Here is a 17,777-nt window from a genome sequence, read left to right as displayed (position 1 = left end):
TTGGAAAGATGCGGAGTTTTCAGACTCCCCGGGCCTCGCTGACGCTGGGACTGGCGCTCAGCAGGGGAGGTGGCCGCGGCTCGTCTGTTCTGACTCTGCACTCTGGACGGTCAGGACTTTCCAGGGGCGGCTTTCCCTCTGCCCATGCTTCCCCTCACATGCTCACTTTCAAAACCGAAAACTTAAAACCCGAGACGCCCCTGCCCTGTGCAGTTGTATTTCCTTATAGACGGAGAAAGGTCTGGAAGAAAGTGTGCAAACCTGTTCATAGAGCTCCTCCCCAGGATGTGGATTCAGGGCAGGCCTCATAGGGGGCCCGAAGAGGCCCTTGAACTTACATGTTTGTAAGAATTCAAGCAGACACGTAGAATTTAAAAAAAAAAAAGTGTCCTTTTATCTCTTCCCCAGTTTTACTCCTTAGAATGTAACCACTGTTAACCTTTGGGTGGGTGTCCTCCTAGGCCCTTTCTTTATAGACATTTATGTTCTCTCTCTCTTGATCTCTTTCTCTTTCTGTCTAATGAAATCCTCCCCCTTTTGTTTGAGCCAAATGATTTTGTTTTTTGTTTTGACTCTGCAGTTTGCCTCTTTCCATTCACAAGTGGCACCATAGAGTAGAACTGGAGAAACTCTGGAGCTGGATTGCCTGGGTTCAAATCCCAGTGCCACCGGTCTCCCGCTGGGTGACCTGGGCAAGTTACTTGGCCTCTCTGGACTCCCTTGCCTTGGCTTTAAAATGAGGCGGGTGATCGCCCCTCCCTCACAGGGTATCAATGATGAAATGAGTTAATGTGTGTAAAGCACTTCAGCCTGGTACACAGCCCAAGCCCTCCTAAGTATGGGCTATACTCATTCACTTCAGGCCATGTGGGCCTCTTACACACAGGACACATGGCTTTACCTCTCCCTCGCTGTTTATTGCCACTGCATTGTATCCCTGGAGTAGAGGCACCCAGACGCATTTAGTCCATCCTCTGCCTACGGGCTTCTCGGCTCTTCCCACCACTTCCATATTACAACAGTGTGGCGGTGTGAATGCCCCCTGTGTTTCCACATGCACTGGTGTGAATAGCTGAGGGACAGATGCCTGGAAATGAAACTGCTGGATTAAAATAAAGTAGCGTGCACACCTCCTATTTCAGCACATCGTTACAGTTCTTTCCCCCCCTAAGAAAGGGGAAGAAGCTCTACTGATATACACACTTCAAAGAGAACAGGCCTCTCTCAGGAACTCAGACCCCTGGGACCCTTGCCGGTTTAAGTGTAATGGCTGTAAGATTTCAATCGGAAACACCCATTCTCTAAGTTCTTTGACCTGAAATAGGGAAGTGCAAATTTCTCGAGTGATGTGAGTGATAGGAGCCTCTTTTGTTCTTTAGAATAAGCCCCCTTTGAACCGTACCTGAGTTTATGCTAATGAGGTGATTCTTGGTGGACTCCTAGATAGCTTCGGGAGAGGGGCTGGTTGCCAGGGAAACCAGCCTTGTGATTAGAGGGTTGGAACTTTCAGCCCCACCCTCCTGACCTCTGGAGAGGAGGGGGCGCTGGAGCTTGCAGGAGTCGCCAATGGCCAGTGATTTAGTCAGTCATATCCACGTAATGCAGCCTCCACAAAACCCCGAAAGGACAGAGTTCAGAGAGCTTCTAGGTTGGTGAGTGTATCCACGTGCTGGAAGGGTGGTGCGACCCCAATTCCATGGGACTCGAGACCCTTCTGGACTTCATCTTGAGTATCCCTTCATCTGACTGTTGGTTTGTATCTTTTATAAGAAACCAGTAACAGTAGGTAAAGTATCTCTCTCAGTTCTGTGAGCTGTTACAGCCAATTACTGAGCCTGAGGAGGGGGTGGTGGGAACCCCAGTTTGTAGCCAAGGCAGACAGCCCTGTGGGTAACCTGGGGACCCACCACTTGGGATTAGTATCTGAAGTGGGGGGCTGTTGGGTGGAACTGGGCCCTTAACCCGTGTGGCGTCTGCACTGACTCCAGGTAGTTAGTGTTGGGATTGAATTAAATTGTGGAACACCCCGGCGGTGTCTGCAGAGAACTGGAGAACTGCTTGGAGTGGAAAACCCATACATCTGGCATCAGAGGCATTCAGAATAAAAAACAGATCAGAGCAGGAGGCAGCCGGGTGGCCAGGGTTAGGGCCCTGTTTCTCGTGTTCTGGGCTGGTGGAGCAGTCTCTGCCTCAGGGCTCCCTAATGAGATGTCCGGAAGTTCCACCCATTTTGTTTCCTGGGGGAGCTCTAGAGTGTCCAGTGTATACTTGAATTTCCAGTGAAGTGGAGGAAGACATAGAGGGGAGAAACATTCTTTCTTTTTTAATAAGATTTTATTTATTTGTCAGAGAAAGAGGGAGTGAGCACAAGCAGGGGGAGCAGCAGAGGGAGAGGAGAAGCAGACTCCCCCCTGAGAGGGAGCAGGAGGACCCTGGGATCATGACCTGAGCCAAAGGCAGACACTTAATTGACTGAGCCACCCAGACATCCCGAAAGAACAGATCCTTAACCTGAAATCTGCTGAGCTGTTGCTGACTTTTCCAGAGTTTTGTCCTTATGAATTGACTTTTTGAAGATAGTTGCATCATTTGCGTATTCACACAACACGCTCATTTGGGCTTCCACCTCTTATTTAGAGTGTAGTGTCAAGGTGTGGGAGCCAAACTGACGAGATTTGGGTCCTAGCTGCTCCACCTACCTACCCGCTGTGTGACTTGGCCACGTGACCTTTGCCTCATCTGTAAAATGGGCATGCCAGAAGTCCCTGCTTTATAAGGTTATTACAGCACATGTTCATACATGCCAAGTATGTATATTACCATCACCAGTACGTTGCCCCCTCTGCCATGGCTGTGTGGCAAGAACACATGTGGTAGGCCCTAGTGCCCTGCACACTGGGAGCTGCTCAAAGCCCAGGGAGGACCAAAGCTACTAGAGGCTTGAAAATCCAGTGAGCTAACTCCTGTAGCACAGAGCATGTGCAGACCCTTGGGAGCTCAGCAAAGGGAGGATGGGAGCTGTTGTGTCTGGGGCATGGTAGGAAGTTAGGAAGGAGAAGACAGGGTAGGCCAGCCACACTGGGGATGATGGGGAGGGGGACAAGGGGTGTGGACAAGGCATCCCAGAGCAGCAGTCCTCTGAAATACCTCCTGCCATGGTCCCCAGTGACCTTCAGACCGATAATTGTCATCGGATATGACCCTCTCAGCGGCCTCCAACCCTGCGAACCTGCTCCTCCCCAGACCACAGCCACTGCCCGGGCCTCGGGGACACCTGCTCTCCTGCCCCTCTGCACGGGCCTGCTCTGGCTAACATGCCTGCCCCCTCTTGCATTTGCAGCAAATCAGGGCTTGGTGTCAGGCCCTCCTTTCTTTGCTCTCTCTGTTCCTTGTGCTCAGCCCTGGCTGCATATTAGAATCAGCTGCAGAGCTTTTAAAAGGCTCTCAGGCCTGGTCCCCACCCCAGACCCGCTGATTCAGACTCTCCGGGGGTGGAATGTGAACACCTGTATTTTTACAAAGCTCCCCCGGTGCCTCTAATGGACAGTGGGGGAGAGAACTACCGCCTTGGATGAGCCCACAGGGCCTTGTACACTGGCCACTCCCAGCTTTCCTGCCCATGCATGTCAGCCTGGTGCATCAGCATACCTGGTGCGTGGCAGGCGCCCTCTGTCCGGATCAGATGGCATCTCACAACCAGCCCTCCCGACCACCACCCCCCCATTGAGAACAGCCCTCAGCCCCACCCTGTCAGCATTTTAGTCCTTCAAACTGCTCATCACCATTTGAAGTTACCTTGTTTTCCGTCTCGGTTGACTTATTTCTGTGGCTTCCCTCTACTGGAAGTAAGGTCATGAGAGGGGGTGTGGTTTGTCCTGCTTGGGGCTGTATCTTTAGCACCTACAATAGCTCGTAGTAGGTGCTTGAGAAATCTATTGAACAAGTGTGCGGATTTTAGGTGCTTGGTGTTTGTGAAATGAATGAGTTGTATGTGCCTGGTCAGTGTTCAGTAAAAGAATAAGGTTTTAGTGCTCTTTTGACTGAATGAATTCTTTGGACTAAATGATTTCTTTTTTTTTTTTAAGATTTTTTTTTTAATTTATTCTACAGAGATAGAGACAGCCAGCGAGAGAGGGAACACAAGCAGGGGGAGTGGGAGAGGAAGAAGCAGGCTCATAGTGGAGGAGCCTGATGTGGGGCTCGATCCCATAACGCCGGGATCACGCCCTGAGCCGAAGGCAGACGCTTAACCGCTGTGCCACCCAGGCGCCCCGGACTAAATGATTTCTAAGAATGTGATAGGTGTCTGTTGTATGAACGAATAAGCTGGAAGGACTAGTTCTTACTGGACAAATGAATGACTTGTATGTGCCCAGAAACTGCTGGATTGCCAAGTGCATGCAGTGGAGTCATCATTCCCCCTGGGCCTCAGAGAGTAGCCCTCAGACTCGGTGCCACAGCCCTGAACTGACCAGAGTTCTTAGGTCCCACGGAGTCCCTAGTGCAGTGACTGGATCACATTTCCATGAAGCAGATGGGGGCACCCTTGGACACAGAAGGCTGCCTAGGAAGGAAGCTTTAGATACCTACCCGCTCCCTCATTCAAACGCGCAGACACACGCTCCGCACATTACTTTCAGCTTCCTGAGCATGCTTCTTCCCAGGGGCAGACACAGTGGGTCTCACCAAGCAAGTGCCACTTACCCATCACAGACCCTGACTGAGCCAGTGCTCTTCCTGATCTGAGTGAGGTTGTCATCCCTCCATTCATTTAGCAGGTATTTATTAATGGCCTACTGTGTGTCAGGACTGTGCTGGAGATGCAGGCAGTAATAGACTCCAGTGCCTCACAAACCTTCCATATGGCTAATCGTTCATTACATGGTAAATTACATACATACGTTGATGCAGGTAACCCCAAAAGAGATATGCTCCGAGAGTGCTCTATTCTAAGAGCTCAGGTTGGGGACTGAACAAGGTTTGTGAGAAGGGAAAGGCATATGGAGAAAGAACTATCTAGGTAAGGGCAAGGGCAATGGGAATGGCCTGTGCCAAGGCCTGAGACAACAGGGAGGATAAGCAGTAAGTGGAACTGAAAGATGGACATTGTGCCCTGGGCTCCCAGAGCAAGAAGAAGAGGAAAGGAGCCTTGAGGGGTGAGGTGAGGATTTTGAGTTTTATCCTAAGATTTGAATTTATACTAAGATTCGAATGTGAATATGAATTCTACTGCTTGGAAGAGGGCATTTAGGGAAGCAGAAACAGAGGGAACAGGGAGGCTGTTACATGGTTTAGCCATGTCCCTTACCTGTGAAATTGGCTGAGTCTCATGGAAGGACGGTTCTGTCGGCTGGGAGTAAAGCGGGCATGAGAAGGCCCTTGGCCCACCCGTGTTGGACATGAAGAATGACCAAGAAACCTTTGTTGTGTAAGCCCCTGGTATTTGGGGCCCTCTGTTACTGCGGCATAACTTAGCCCACCCTGACAATTTCTGAGAAGGAACGAGTTTTGTGGATGGGGAGAGATCAGGAGTTCGGGGTGGGAATAGTTAGTTTGCAGTGCCTGTTGACATAGATACGTGGTGATGTCAAGTAAGTAGATGGCCTAGAACCCACAGGACCAGTTGGATCTGGAAATATTTTACGGTGTGTCACCAGTGAGAAAAAGGAGAATCGGAGGTCTGGGACTTTGCCCGCTGGGCAACCGGGAGGGCTGGTGCTTGAACTCGGGACCGCCTGACTTCAGGAATGAAGCTTCTGGATCATTCCCAACTCTGCCACCTCGTGGCCAGCTGGCCTTAGGCATGTTACTTCATCTGCCCACTTCAATTTCCTTATGTTAAAATGGAGATAATATCTACTTCACAGAGTTACTGTGAAATTAAGAGAGATAATAGATGTAAAGTGCTTAGAGAAGGACCTGGACCATAGAAGGATCACATTGGTGGTAGCTGCTCTTATAGCTGTTATTTTGTTATATAATTAAAACATCTAGTGGCGGCAAGTAGAATCAATAGTGGTGGCTTCAGACCCACCTTGACTCAGACTAAAGTGATGACTACAGCCCCCAGCTCCCCCCTATTTCAGCCCCTTTCACAAATGGTTCTTCCCTCATGGTCACAAGATGGCCGCAGTGATTCCATCCCTCACATCTTTTCAGACTCACGGTAAGAGGGAAAAGCATAGCCTTCAGCCCTAGGACTCTTGGCAATGGTGTCACTGGGTCTCACTGGTTCTGATCAGTTTACATGGTTAGTTCCTGAGCTCAAGAAGGAGCTCCTCCCCTAGCCCATTGGGTGGGAGTCAGAGAAAGCAGGTTCCCAAAGGGAAATCTGGGCTGTTTTTGGAAAAAAGTCATAGAGGCCAGGGAAGCAAACCACAAGTGTCTACCACTGGAAGGCTTATGTTTTTCCCTTCTGCTCTGCCCTGGGAGATTCTGGCAGACATCGTGGCTCCTTCACAGAAGAGCAAGGCCCTTTGGAGTCAGAACATTGTGGCTGTAGCACTCACCTGCATGTCTGCTGGTCCAGCCTCTAGGCTTTGGGGGCCTTTGATAAGGGAGCACCCTCTCAGCTCAGACTTCCCCACCTTCTTCGCAAGTGATAGTCTGGGAGCATTAACACAGATACACTATTGGGTACCTGCTCCTCTAAAAGACCCTGACATTTTTAGGGAGCCAGTGTGGCCAGCCCCAGAGGTAAGTCTTCACTGGCCTAAGGGCAGTCAGGATAATCCAGATTCTTGGCTTTCCCAGCTTTCCCTGCACCTGGAATGGCCATATGTGACCCCATTCTGGCCAGTGAGGCATCAAAGAAAGTCTTTCGAGGTGTGGGAGGAATGTTCTGGCAAACATTCTACTTCCTGACTAGGGTCAGATGGGTAAGAAGTAAGAACAGCCTTACGTCATCCCTTTCTTTCCCCCCTGCCCATGGTTCAGTGAGAAGCATGGCTGTGGCCTCCAGCTTGCTGCTCTGAGGCCAAAAGCCAAAGATGTAGGCCGGCAGCACACTGAGAGAAGCAGAAGATGATGGGGTTGAGAGAGAGAAAGTGCCTGACATCATTCCAGTGGATCAAGAGCGGAGTCACCTTATCTGGCCTCCTCGTGACACAGGGTAATGAGATGTCTTCATTGCCCGAGCCTCCAGTAGATGGGATTCTGTTACTTACAGCCACATGCCTCCCACCTGACTCTCCCACTGCCACTCGCTTCTCGTGCTGCCGGCCCCCACGTTTCCCCGTCCACCATCCCCAGCTGCCTTCCTTGTACACAGCACTGTGCATTCGTCGGGGTCCTCCGGTGCCAGCAGCAGAAGCCACGCTTGACGGTCTTGGGCAGAAGCAGAATTTATCAGAGGCTTACAGATCACCAGGAGGCCAGGCGTAGAGAACAGGCAGGAGCCAAGGAACACTGAAGAGAAGACACTTGTGCAGAGAGATTGAGCAGCGAACACTCAGCCGCCATGCTTCTGTAATTGAGGGGAGGGAGAAGATACATGAAGGAAGGAACCGAAGTGATAGGCGTGGCCAGGAGATAGGCAGTATTCTCCCCATTTTACAGATTGAAACTGAGTCACAGTTTTAGTAACCAGCCCGTGGCGTACTGGGATCTGAACCCAGGCAGGCTGGGCCTCAGAATGGGGGCTTCCCCATTGGGAAGATAGGGGTGCTCTTCGGAGCAGGGAGCTGAACAGCAGGCAGCTGGAAAGGGACCAGTGTGCAGCAGTCCGCGAATCCCACAGGCTGTGGGTATCACTCAGCCTCTGAGCATCTCAGGGAGACTTGGCTGCACCTGCTCCGGGAAGGGATCTGTGGAAAGACACCGGGGCCTCAGGAACATCTGTGTGTTTTCACAGAAGAGAGCAAAACAGATGGGGGGTTTCTGACTGAGCTGGAAACAAAATGCCATCAGCAAAGCCCATCTGTCAGGAGGTGCTTGCATAAGCAAGTCAGGGTCACATCTGGGCCACTGGTTTTCCCAGCCAGCCTCAGTGGGGCCTCAGAGGGCTAATCCTCCATGCTCTCCCAGGCTGGCACTCCCAAGGGTGCCCCTGGCCAAGCTGCACACCCCAGTTTGGCCTCAGATCCAGGGCCCAGCAGAGTGTAGGGCAGGCTTTGGGCACTCTTCTCTGGCGAAGCTGCTGCTTGGGCCAATCACCTGAGATCACAGACCAGCATCCCCTTCCCAAATTTGGCCCACATTCTTATTTTGTTGACCCTTACTTGGTTTTTGTTGGTAACGTTCTTGAGTATTTATTTATTGACTAGAAGCACATGCAAGTAATTCCGAAGGTCACCAGTGGTGTACGATGAAAAGAAAGGCTCCTTCCTTCCCCTACTTTCAAGACACAGCAGTATCTCACCTCCTCACGGGGTGGGGATCAGGAATAAATAAATGAGTATATTCAGAAGTACTAAGGAACAGAGTGCAGCAAGAGAGAGGGCTGGCTGTGGGGGAAAGAGACGTAGTTCCCCTTCCCAGAGGCAACAACTGTTAGCAGTTTCTTGAAAATCCTTGTAGATCTCTTCTCTGCATGGTAGTTGGTTGTCATTGCTGCTGTTATTTTTGTTTTTCAAACTGGGAAAAGTTGCATACAATTCAAGATTTCTGATTTCTATTTAAAAATCTAATGATCTGGCATTCACATTCCCACAAAGCTTGGTCTCTGGAGCTGAGGCCCACCTGCCTCTGTAGAAATGCCTCTGCTGGGACGACTGGGTGGCTCAGTTGATTAAGGGTTCTGGGATCGAGCCCCACATCAGGCTCCCTGCTCAGCAGGGCGTCTGCTTCTCCCTCTGCCCCTGACCCCTGCTCGTGCTTTCTCTCAAATAAGTAAATAAAATCTTTTTTAAAAAGAAAAAGAAAAAGAAATGCCTCTGCTGTCTTGCTCACCCAGCCTCACCTGGCCTTGCTTCTGTTGCCCCTAACCAACCCAGCCCTGGGAGCTTTCCACTTCCCTCCCCCTTCTCTGCTTCCTCCCCTTTGTGCCTCCCTGCTACAGCTTCGAGGGTGCTCCCTTGCGAACTAGGAAGAGGTGTGTACTCTTGCTCCCCACTCCTCCCTTTCCCTGACTTCTGATTTTTACTTTCTCAGATGTTATAGGCTTGCCTCACTCTTTTGCTCCATGAATCTGCTTCATGTTGCCCCCTGGTTCTCTCTCTGCCAGCTTGTTCTGTACCTATGGACATGAGTTAGGAAATGTTCCCTACGCGCACGCACGTGTACACACACACGCGCGCGCGCGCACACACGCACACACTGCCTTCCCCTTCATCAGGAAGCACCATTAGTCATTGGTGGGCTTCTCTTTATAGGGAAGGCTTCATTGAAGAATTGACATCATGCAAGGGAGCCAGCCTAGTGAAGAACCAAAGGAAGCATATCCCGATATCCTGGGTGGGGTTTGGTATGTCAGCAGAACAGAAAAAAGGGGCAGTGTGATGGGTGAAGAGAGGCATCAGGGAGACTGGCAGGGGCCAGAGCTTGTGGGGCCTGTGGGCCAGCAGAAGAATTTGGGTTTTATTCTAATGCAGTAAGGAGCCACTGGGGAGATCTCAGCAAAGAAGTGACAGGAGCTGACTTACTGGCTCATGGTATCTGTTAATCACATAGAATTCTAGAATCATCCCCCAAATCTACCAGTATTCATGGTGACTGATCTGTCATTTTTACTTCCTTTCTGACGGGGTGGCTGGCCAGGCAGACTGCAGGACAGAGAGACAGCAGTCCAGCCTCTACCTACAGGACTCACAGGGGGCAGAGGAACGTGTTTAATGACATCACAAGGGAAAAGGCAGCCAGATCCTGAAAGTGGAAAACTCCATGGGATGAGTGACCTCATTCCTTCCACAAGTGAACAGCATCACAATAAAGGTGATGGGCGTAAGGGAGACATTATAGAAGAGACTTAAGAAATGTATCTGCCAAAGTAGAGTAGGGATCTTGTTTGGATCCTGATTTGAACAAACCAACTCTAAAAGACACCTTTGAGACAATGGGGGAAATGTAATGCAGATATGGGTATTACATAATATTAAAGAATTCTTGTTAAGGAAAAAAACACTTGTTGATCTATATGGGTGTGATAAAAGGTATCGTGGTTAATTTTTAAAGACCTTAACTGCTAGATACATAAGCTTAAGTTTTTACAGGTGAAATGAGCTGACACCTGGGATATATTCTGTCAAAAGTGTAGGAGTGGGGGAGTAGATGAAACAGGAATGGGGAATAGTTACCGGTTGTTGAAGCTACTGGGGAGCTCATCATGCTCTTCTCTGCTTGGAGTATGTTTGAAAATTTCCATAATCAAGTTTTTTTAAATGAGTATAAAGCTGCCACACACAGAAAAAGTCTTTCTCTGGGAACAGTAACATCGTATCTCACCTTTGCGTTCTCTCCTTTTTCAGCATGGCGGGGAAGACAGCCCTGCAGCCTGCCAGCCCTCACCCACGTCTGCTGCCTGCTCTATCCTGCTGAGCCACTCAGACTGGAGACCGCAGGACAGCACCTGCCTCCTGAGGTTGTCCTGGCTCGGTTGTCCACAGCGATGGTGGAGAACTGGACTCCACAGGCTCACAATCTTCCCGTCAGGCTTCAGGGGCCAGCATCCTTCATCCTGGGACTGGCGGCCCTGAACAATGGCTGAGGGCCAGGGGACCCCATAAAGTCACTCCACAGCTCACAGTGGCCAGAAGCACTCCAGTGCCCGTGGACTATGACCACCTATCGGCCCATTCCCAATGATGGTGTAGACCTGGCAGCCAATTGTGGGGCCAGGGGGGCCGATGTCCTCCCAGGGCCGCACACAGGGGACTATGCTCCCATGGGATTCTGGGTCCAGAACGGCGGCATGCCCCAGCCCATTGGTGAGAGCCCAGTCAGCGCCACCACCCGCCCCAGTCCCACCACCCCCGCAGTGCCCAAGATGGGTGTGCGCGCAAGAGTGGCTGACTGGCCGCCCAAGCGGGAGGCCCTGAGAGAGCAGAACAACCCAAGCCCCTCCCAGGACACAGATGGCACGAAGGCCACAAAGGTGGCCCATTCCATGAGGAGCATACAGAACGGACAGACCCCTGTCAGCACCCCGGCTTCCTCAGGGCCCAAAGCTTTCCACCGACTCTCCAGGAGAAGGTCCAAAGATGTGGAATTCCAGGATGGGTGGCCCCGGTCCCCTGGCAGGGCCTTCCTCCCCCTGCGGCACCGCAGCAGCAGCGAGATCACCCTCAGCGAGTGTGACGTGGAGGACATGGGGGAGCCTCGGGGGCCCCGGCACACGGGGGTCCTGCCCCTGTTCCGGGAGTACGGGAGCACGTCCTCCATCGATGTGCAGGGCGTGCCCGAGCAGAGCTTTTTTGACATTCTCAACGAGTTCCGCAGCGAACAGCCTGAGGCCGCGGGCCCCCAGCACCTCAGCGAGCTGCTCCAGACCGACGCCGGCCCCCACGTCCCGGGGGGCGGCGGCGGGGCCAAGGGGGACCCCCGCAACGGCCAGACCGCCAAGGACAGCCTCCTGGGGCCCCAGCCCGTCAAGGAGAAGGAGAAAGCCCGCAAGAAGCCGGCGCGCGGCCTGGGAGGCGGGGACGCCACGGACTCGTCCATCTTCCGGAAGCTGAGGAGCGGGAAGGCGGACGGCGAGGCGGGCCGCGCGCCGGGGGAGGCCGAGGAGGGCCGGAGCCCCCCGGAGGCCGGCCGCCCATGGGTCTGCCAGAAGAGCTTCGCCCACTTCGACGTGCAGAGCATGCTGTTCGACCTCAACGAGGCGGCCGCCAACAGGGTGGCCACGGCGCAGCGGCGCAACACCACCGGGCGCCTCGGCCGCCTCCGCCACGGCTGCCCTCTCGGCGTCGCGGGTGCACGGCCTGAGCGGCCTGGACGCCGCCTTCCCCAGCACGGAGGACCTGAACTGCAAGGAGAACCTGGAACAGGACCTGGGCGACGACAACAGCAACGACCTGCTGCTCAGCTGCCCGCACTTCCGCAACGAGATCGGCGGCGAGTGCGAGCGCAACGTGAGCTTCTCGCGGGCGGCCGTGGGCTCCCCGGTAGGCGGCGGTGAGGGCCGGCCCGCCGAGCCCGCGCTCAGCGCCCACCGCACCAACGCCAGCATCTCGGTGCTGGAGGTGCCCAAGGAGCAGCAGAGGACGCAGAGCCGCCCACGGCAGTACAGCATCGAGCACGTGGACCTGGGCGCCCGCTACTACCAGGACCACTTCGTAGGCAGAGGTGACGGGCCGCAGCTTGTCCCCGGGGCTCCCGCTGCGTGTGCCTTCCCTGTGTGCCGGGTCCCTGCCTCCCAGGTCCCCAGGATGCAGCACCGGGAGGGGGTTGAGGATGCGGTGAGCGGGGCCCCATCTGGCGCTTAGCTAGGGCCAAACTCGCCAAAGCCTGGAGCCGCGGGAGACAATAGATAGGCATTTATTTAGTAATTCTGTGCTCCATTCAGCTATGTGCCAGGCACTTTATAGAGCCTGGGGATATGGTACTGAGCAGCTTAAAACTAAGATCTTGTCTTCCTAGCACTTAAGCAGGGGTAAGACAGTAAAACAAATTAGTGTGTAAAATATATAAGGTGTCCTAGGGTGGCAAGTGCTGTGGAGAAAAGTGAAGCAGGGAGAGGGAAATAGTGTCCAGGTCAGAGGCTGCATTTTCAGTAGGGAATGGCCTGGGAGGGCCTCCTACGTAGGTGTCATTTGAGTACTGGGCTGAAGGAGGGTGCTGTGTGCAGATTGGGAACAGTGTTCCAGCGCAAGGAAGATCAAGACAATAGTTTTGAAACACTAAAGGAGGAGGAAGGAGGCCAGTGTTGCTGGGACAGAGTGACTGAGGGAGAGTGGAAGGAGCTGAGGCAGAGAGGTGACAGGGGCAAATCGTGTGGGACTTTGTGGGCCATGGTGAGGACTCTCACCTGTACCCTGAGTGAGATGGAACCACGAGAGAGTTCTGAGCAGTCGAGGGCCCTCATCTGACTCGGGTGTTCACAACCTCCCTCTGGGGGACAGATGTGGGGGGATTGGGAAGCAGGGAAACCAGGGGGGAGGCTGCTGCACTAGTTCAGGCAGGAGACGATGGACAAGTCTAGGTTGGGAGCCCATGCGTGGGGGAAAAAGCTGGCAGGTTCTGGATCCCCTTTGAAGGTGGAGCTGTTGATCTTGCAAAGGTGTTAACACCAGGGAGAGATGGGCTTCCTACATCTCTAGGTTTGTCGGTGCCAGTGGGACGATTGCAGGAGGCAGCATAGCCTAGTGCAGAGACCACAAAGCCAGGCAGCTACATTAGGGGCCAGGCAGGGACTGAGCAAAGGGCAGCTCCTGCTCAGCTCCATCTCACTGTAGGCATGCAGGAAATGCAGGCAAGCCCAGTTTTGCCAGCCTTTCCGATTTTTCCAGATTCTCCTGAAATTAAATTTTGTTCCTCTTTTTTTTTTAATGGATTCTCCTAATTTTAAATGCTGACAGCTGTATTGATTTGGAATAGCTTATAACTACCAGTGACAGACTTTAACTACATAGATGTTTATTTCTCTGATATAAAGAAGTCTGGAGGTCAGCAGCCCAGGGCTGGTATGGTTTCTCCTCAGCATCAGAGGAGTGCCAACCCTAGCGCATGGCCTCCAGCCCCTGGAGTAGTCTCCTGGTCCAAGATGGCTGCTGCAGCTCCAGCTGTTGCGTCCATGTTTCCAGGCAAAGAAAAAGAGGAAAGGGTAAGGGCAAAAAGACAGATCTCCTGTCAAGTCAGCCCCCTTTAAAGAGCTTTCTCATAAGCCCCATCCAACCACAGCTGTTTATTGACCACTTCTATCTACAAGGCAGGCTGGGAAATACAGGTTTTTAGCTAGACAAATCTCCTCTCTTTTCCTCCTCTAAGAGTAGAGGGTTTTTCTTGAAAAGGAGGAAGGGAAGAATAGAATGGGTAGGCAGATAGTACTCCACAGCAGCTAGTTAAAAAAATCTTTTTAAACCAGTTTCCTAGTTAAACCTAACAAAACATGAACTAAGTCATTCTGTGGGACTCAGTGTGTGCGCACTGTCTGGAGCTCCAGTGTTTCGAGTCAGACAGCCCTGGTTTTGAGGTGTCTGTGTCATAGCTTATTAGCTGGGTGACACATTTCACTCACTGGCCTCTGTATCCTCATGTGAGGAATGTTGGGACGATTGTAGCAGCATCATATGCCCCAAAACAGAAAGACACAGAAATTGAAAATAAGATGATGGGGCGGAAAGTTCCAGGCAGTTGCTAACCTGGAGAAAAGAAACTCAAATAGTTATGAACCTTTCTGCACCTGGAACCCTGAGTTAGGGGATAAATAAATTAAAAACTGACAAGGTTACAGGGAGAAGTAAACAAATCCACAGTCAGTTGGAGACGCTGACAGGGTCTCTCTGAAATTGACAGATTTAGTAGTCAAAAAAATAAGGCTGAAGAGGATTTGAATAACCCAATCAAATAATCACATTGATATATATATTATTATTACATTATATCATATTATACTATATTATTATATATATTATATATAAATGTAGATCAGGTTTTGATTGGGTTATTATATATATTTTGTTATAGATATATCATTATTAATTTTGTACCTAAGCAACAGAGAACACGTTCTTTTCAATTCACGCGTTCTTTTCAACTCACACATGGAAATACCTACATGAAAGACTGTGGTGAGGATCATATAAGATTGTACATTAAAACAGTTCTTTATCATGCGGTAGTAAGTACTTGTCATGGAGCTTCAAAAAAAAAAAAAAAGGCATTTCCTTTCAAAAGTGGACTTCTTTGGAGCCCTGGAAGCTTATAAATAAATTACTCTTTGGTCATTGTTTATTGAGTGCCTGCGGTATGCCAGGGCTGCAAGGTGCTGGGTTTGCACTGGTGGAAAATAAAACAAACCCGTACAGCTGTTTCAGAAATGAACCGCTATGTGTGGAGCAGATAATCCTGCTGTCCTCTGACCAGCTATGGAGATGGTTTAACTGGGTGCCATTAATTAACACACATTATTTGGGCCTTAGGTAAGCCTTTGATTCACTAAGAGCCCTGCGTGAGAACAGGAACCATCAGTTAAACATTCAGATGGGAAGACATTGGGATGGGAAAAAATTCCTGGCAATGGTTAGATGTTGACCTCGTGGACTTGATTTAAGGCAGACTGCTGGTGGATATCTACCACAAGCAGGAAATACCTGGGTTATACATCGGGGAAAAGCTGTTTGCCTGGAGGGATTATAAAATAGCATGTTTAGAGAAAGGGGGAGATAGCTGTTATTTAGGGAAGAGAAGAGGAGACTTGCTCTGTGATTTAAAGGTTCTATCACTGTAAGGAAAGAATAGTTTAAGTGTCCTAGGTGTTACAGAAACATGGCTGGATAAAGGTGATGCTTAGGGGCTTGAATCATGGTCCCTTTTCTCTGACAAACATCATGCCCTGGGATGATAATAGCATTTCTTTCATGCTTACTGTCCCCAGCCCTGTGCTAAGTGCTTCATGCTTAATAACCTATTTAATCTTGACAACCATGCCGGGAGGTGGGTCCATCCTTACTGATCCCATTTTACTCACAAAAACGCTGTAGAGCACTTTGACCTGGGCCATTTGTCTAACCTAGTGGCAGACCCCGGATTTGAGCCCGGCGAGCAGCTCTCCAGAATAGAATCTTAACCACTTCACGGGGCTAATCGGTAGCTAAGCCAACAACGAACATTTGCAAATCTGGGATAACCATAACAAGGCTGGGTTTTTACATGCCAGACACGGTGCTAAGCATTTAATATTTATAGCTTCATTTCACCCTCACATCCATTCAATGAGTTACATCAATGGGTAGCATCAGAGCCCCCCATTGCTCAGATGAGGGAACTGAGGCTAAGAAGAGTTCTGTGACTTGGCAGACATGGCACAGTCAGGTCTTGAGGTCCGTCTGTCAAGCGTGGCCGTGACCAGGCAGGTTGATGTGAGCAGGATCCCATGGGTCACCTAAAACCTGCCCCAGGCATGGCACATCACCCCTCCTTCCCAGAGAGCTTACTCTGAACTCCTCCTCTCTTCTCTCTCAGAACATGCCAATTACTTTGGTGTGGACGAGAAGCTGGGGCCAGTGGCGGTGAGCATCAAGCGGGAGAAGTTGGAGGACCACAAGGACCACGGGCCTCAGTACCAGTACAGAATCATCTTCCGGACCCGCGAGGTAGGTCTTGTCACTGTTGTTAGTCTGCACCGGGTTTTGCGGGCAAGTGCTTCCCCAGCTACATCTCACTTAAGCCTCCCAGTAACCTCCTGAGGGCAGTCCTGGTAGTTCCTCCATTTTACAGAAGAGAAAACTAAGACTCAGAGAAATTCAGTGACTTGTATGGGATCAGTGAATAAGGAGCCAGGCCAGGATTGGAATCTTGGAGAGCCCAATATTGCTGCATGTACAAGAGATTCACTCTGGTTAGCATAAGAAACAAAGGGAGAGCTATAAGGGATTCTTTCAGGACCATGAGATATCCTCAGAATGGAAAGAATTAAGGCAGCAAGCCTCGAGCAGGGCAGGAATTGGGGAATCTCAGCCACAGCAGGCACTGCTGTTGACACCGTTCGGCTCAAAACACTCCCAGTGATTTCCAGTCTGAGTAGAGAAACCCGTTGTCCTGGTTTGGTCATAGGTCATCACCCAGATTAAATAATCAGCTGTGGCTAGGGAATGAGGCCTGCTGGGGGCACCCTACTCAATTAGGACTCTGAATTGTAATTGACAGAAATCTGTTTCTAACTGGTTTAAGCCAGAAATAGAATTCTTTGGTTCATATAACTGCAAATCCAGAGTAGGACTGGCTTCAGGCATAGCTGGATCCAGGCACTCAAATGTTGTCACCAGAATTCTGCCCCTTGACCACTCTGCTCCTCTAAGCTCGGCTTCTTTTCTGCGTTGTGAATGTCATTTTCTTCTCTTCTGCCGCCAGCAAGTTCTCTCCATGTCATGGGAAAATGAGACCGGCAGCTCAGCTCTTCTGCATCTGTATATGTCCTCCTCCACAGGGAAGAGACACTTGCTGCCAGATCGGTGGGGAGGACTCTGATTGGCTCTGCTTGGATCACATGTGCTCCACTGGGTCTGGGGGCAGGGCAGGACACTGTGATGACAGTTCCATCAGAGCCACTTGGAGAAGGCAGCCGGGAGTTCTTCTGCCAAAAGAGGGGAGCTAGGCCTGCAAAAACAATAGAGACTTCCAAAAGACCCAAGTGAGGACAACCTTTCCAAAAAGGGGGTGGAAGTCAGCTGGGCAGGCCCCCAAAATGGGTTTCCCTCAGCCCTGCATTGCCCCATCCCCCTTGTTCTTGGCCTTTGCCCAGACATGGGAACCCAATAGGCTGCCACCGCCAGGGGCTTTGGGTGTGGGGCCAGCCGAGCCTGGACGTCATCCAGACTGACAGATGCTGTACCGAGGGCCCTAGCCCCATCCCCTCATGAAGACCCTCTCACTGAGGAGGGATGACACAGAGGCTTTGTGGCAGTTTAGAGGAGGCAGCCCCCAAACCTCATGCCCCAGACCACAGGTGGACACCGGCCCCTCTATCTCCCAGCCCCCTCCCCCTCTCCTCACCTTTATGGCCAGATAAGCATCAGGCAGAATGTGAGGTGACAGCTCACATTGCATCAGATTGTGTCATGACATCCGGGGAACTGCTGGGTGAAATGACAACAATCAAACACAAATAATATTACAATTACTGTTATGTTGCTGATCTCCTTAACATTGTGTCACATATTAGCTTTACCCTTTATGTATATTTA

The 17,777-nt window shown here is 51.2% G+C and overlaps 1 protein-coding gene across 1 annotated transcript in view; it reads left to right on the top strand.

The window, feature by feature from the left end:
• The first annotated feature begins 9,742 nt into the window (after positions 1-9,742).
• The window catches only part of SIPA1L3 (signal induced proliferation associated 1 like 3), a 100,494-nt gene continuing 92,459 nt past the window's right edge, over positions 9,743-17,777 (top strand). The window contains 4 exon segments of the mRNA XM_034638669.1: positions 9,743-9,870; positions 10,404-11,799; positions 11,801-12,219; positions 16,057-16,187. Of these exon segments, the coding sequence (XP_034494560.1) occupies positions 10,712-11,799; positions 11,801-12,219; positions 16,057-16,187 (1,638 nt within the window). The 5' untranslated portion in view covers positions 9,743-9,870; positions 10,404-10,711.

Source organism: Ailuropoda melanoleuca, chromosome 12 (assembly GCF_002007445.2).
Source record: "Ailuropoda melanoleuca isolate Jingjing chromosome 12, ASM200744v2, whole genome shotgun sequence".
Taxonomy (NCBI): domain Eukaryota; kingdom Metazoa; phylum Chordata; class Mammalia; order Carnivora; family Ursidae; genus Ailuropoda; species Ailuropoda melanoleuca.
Note: the sequence above shows the minus strand (reverse complement) of the source record. Positions and strands in the feature narration are given on the sequence as shown.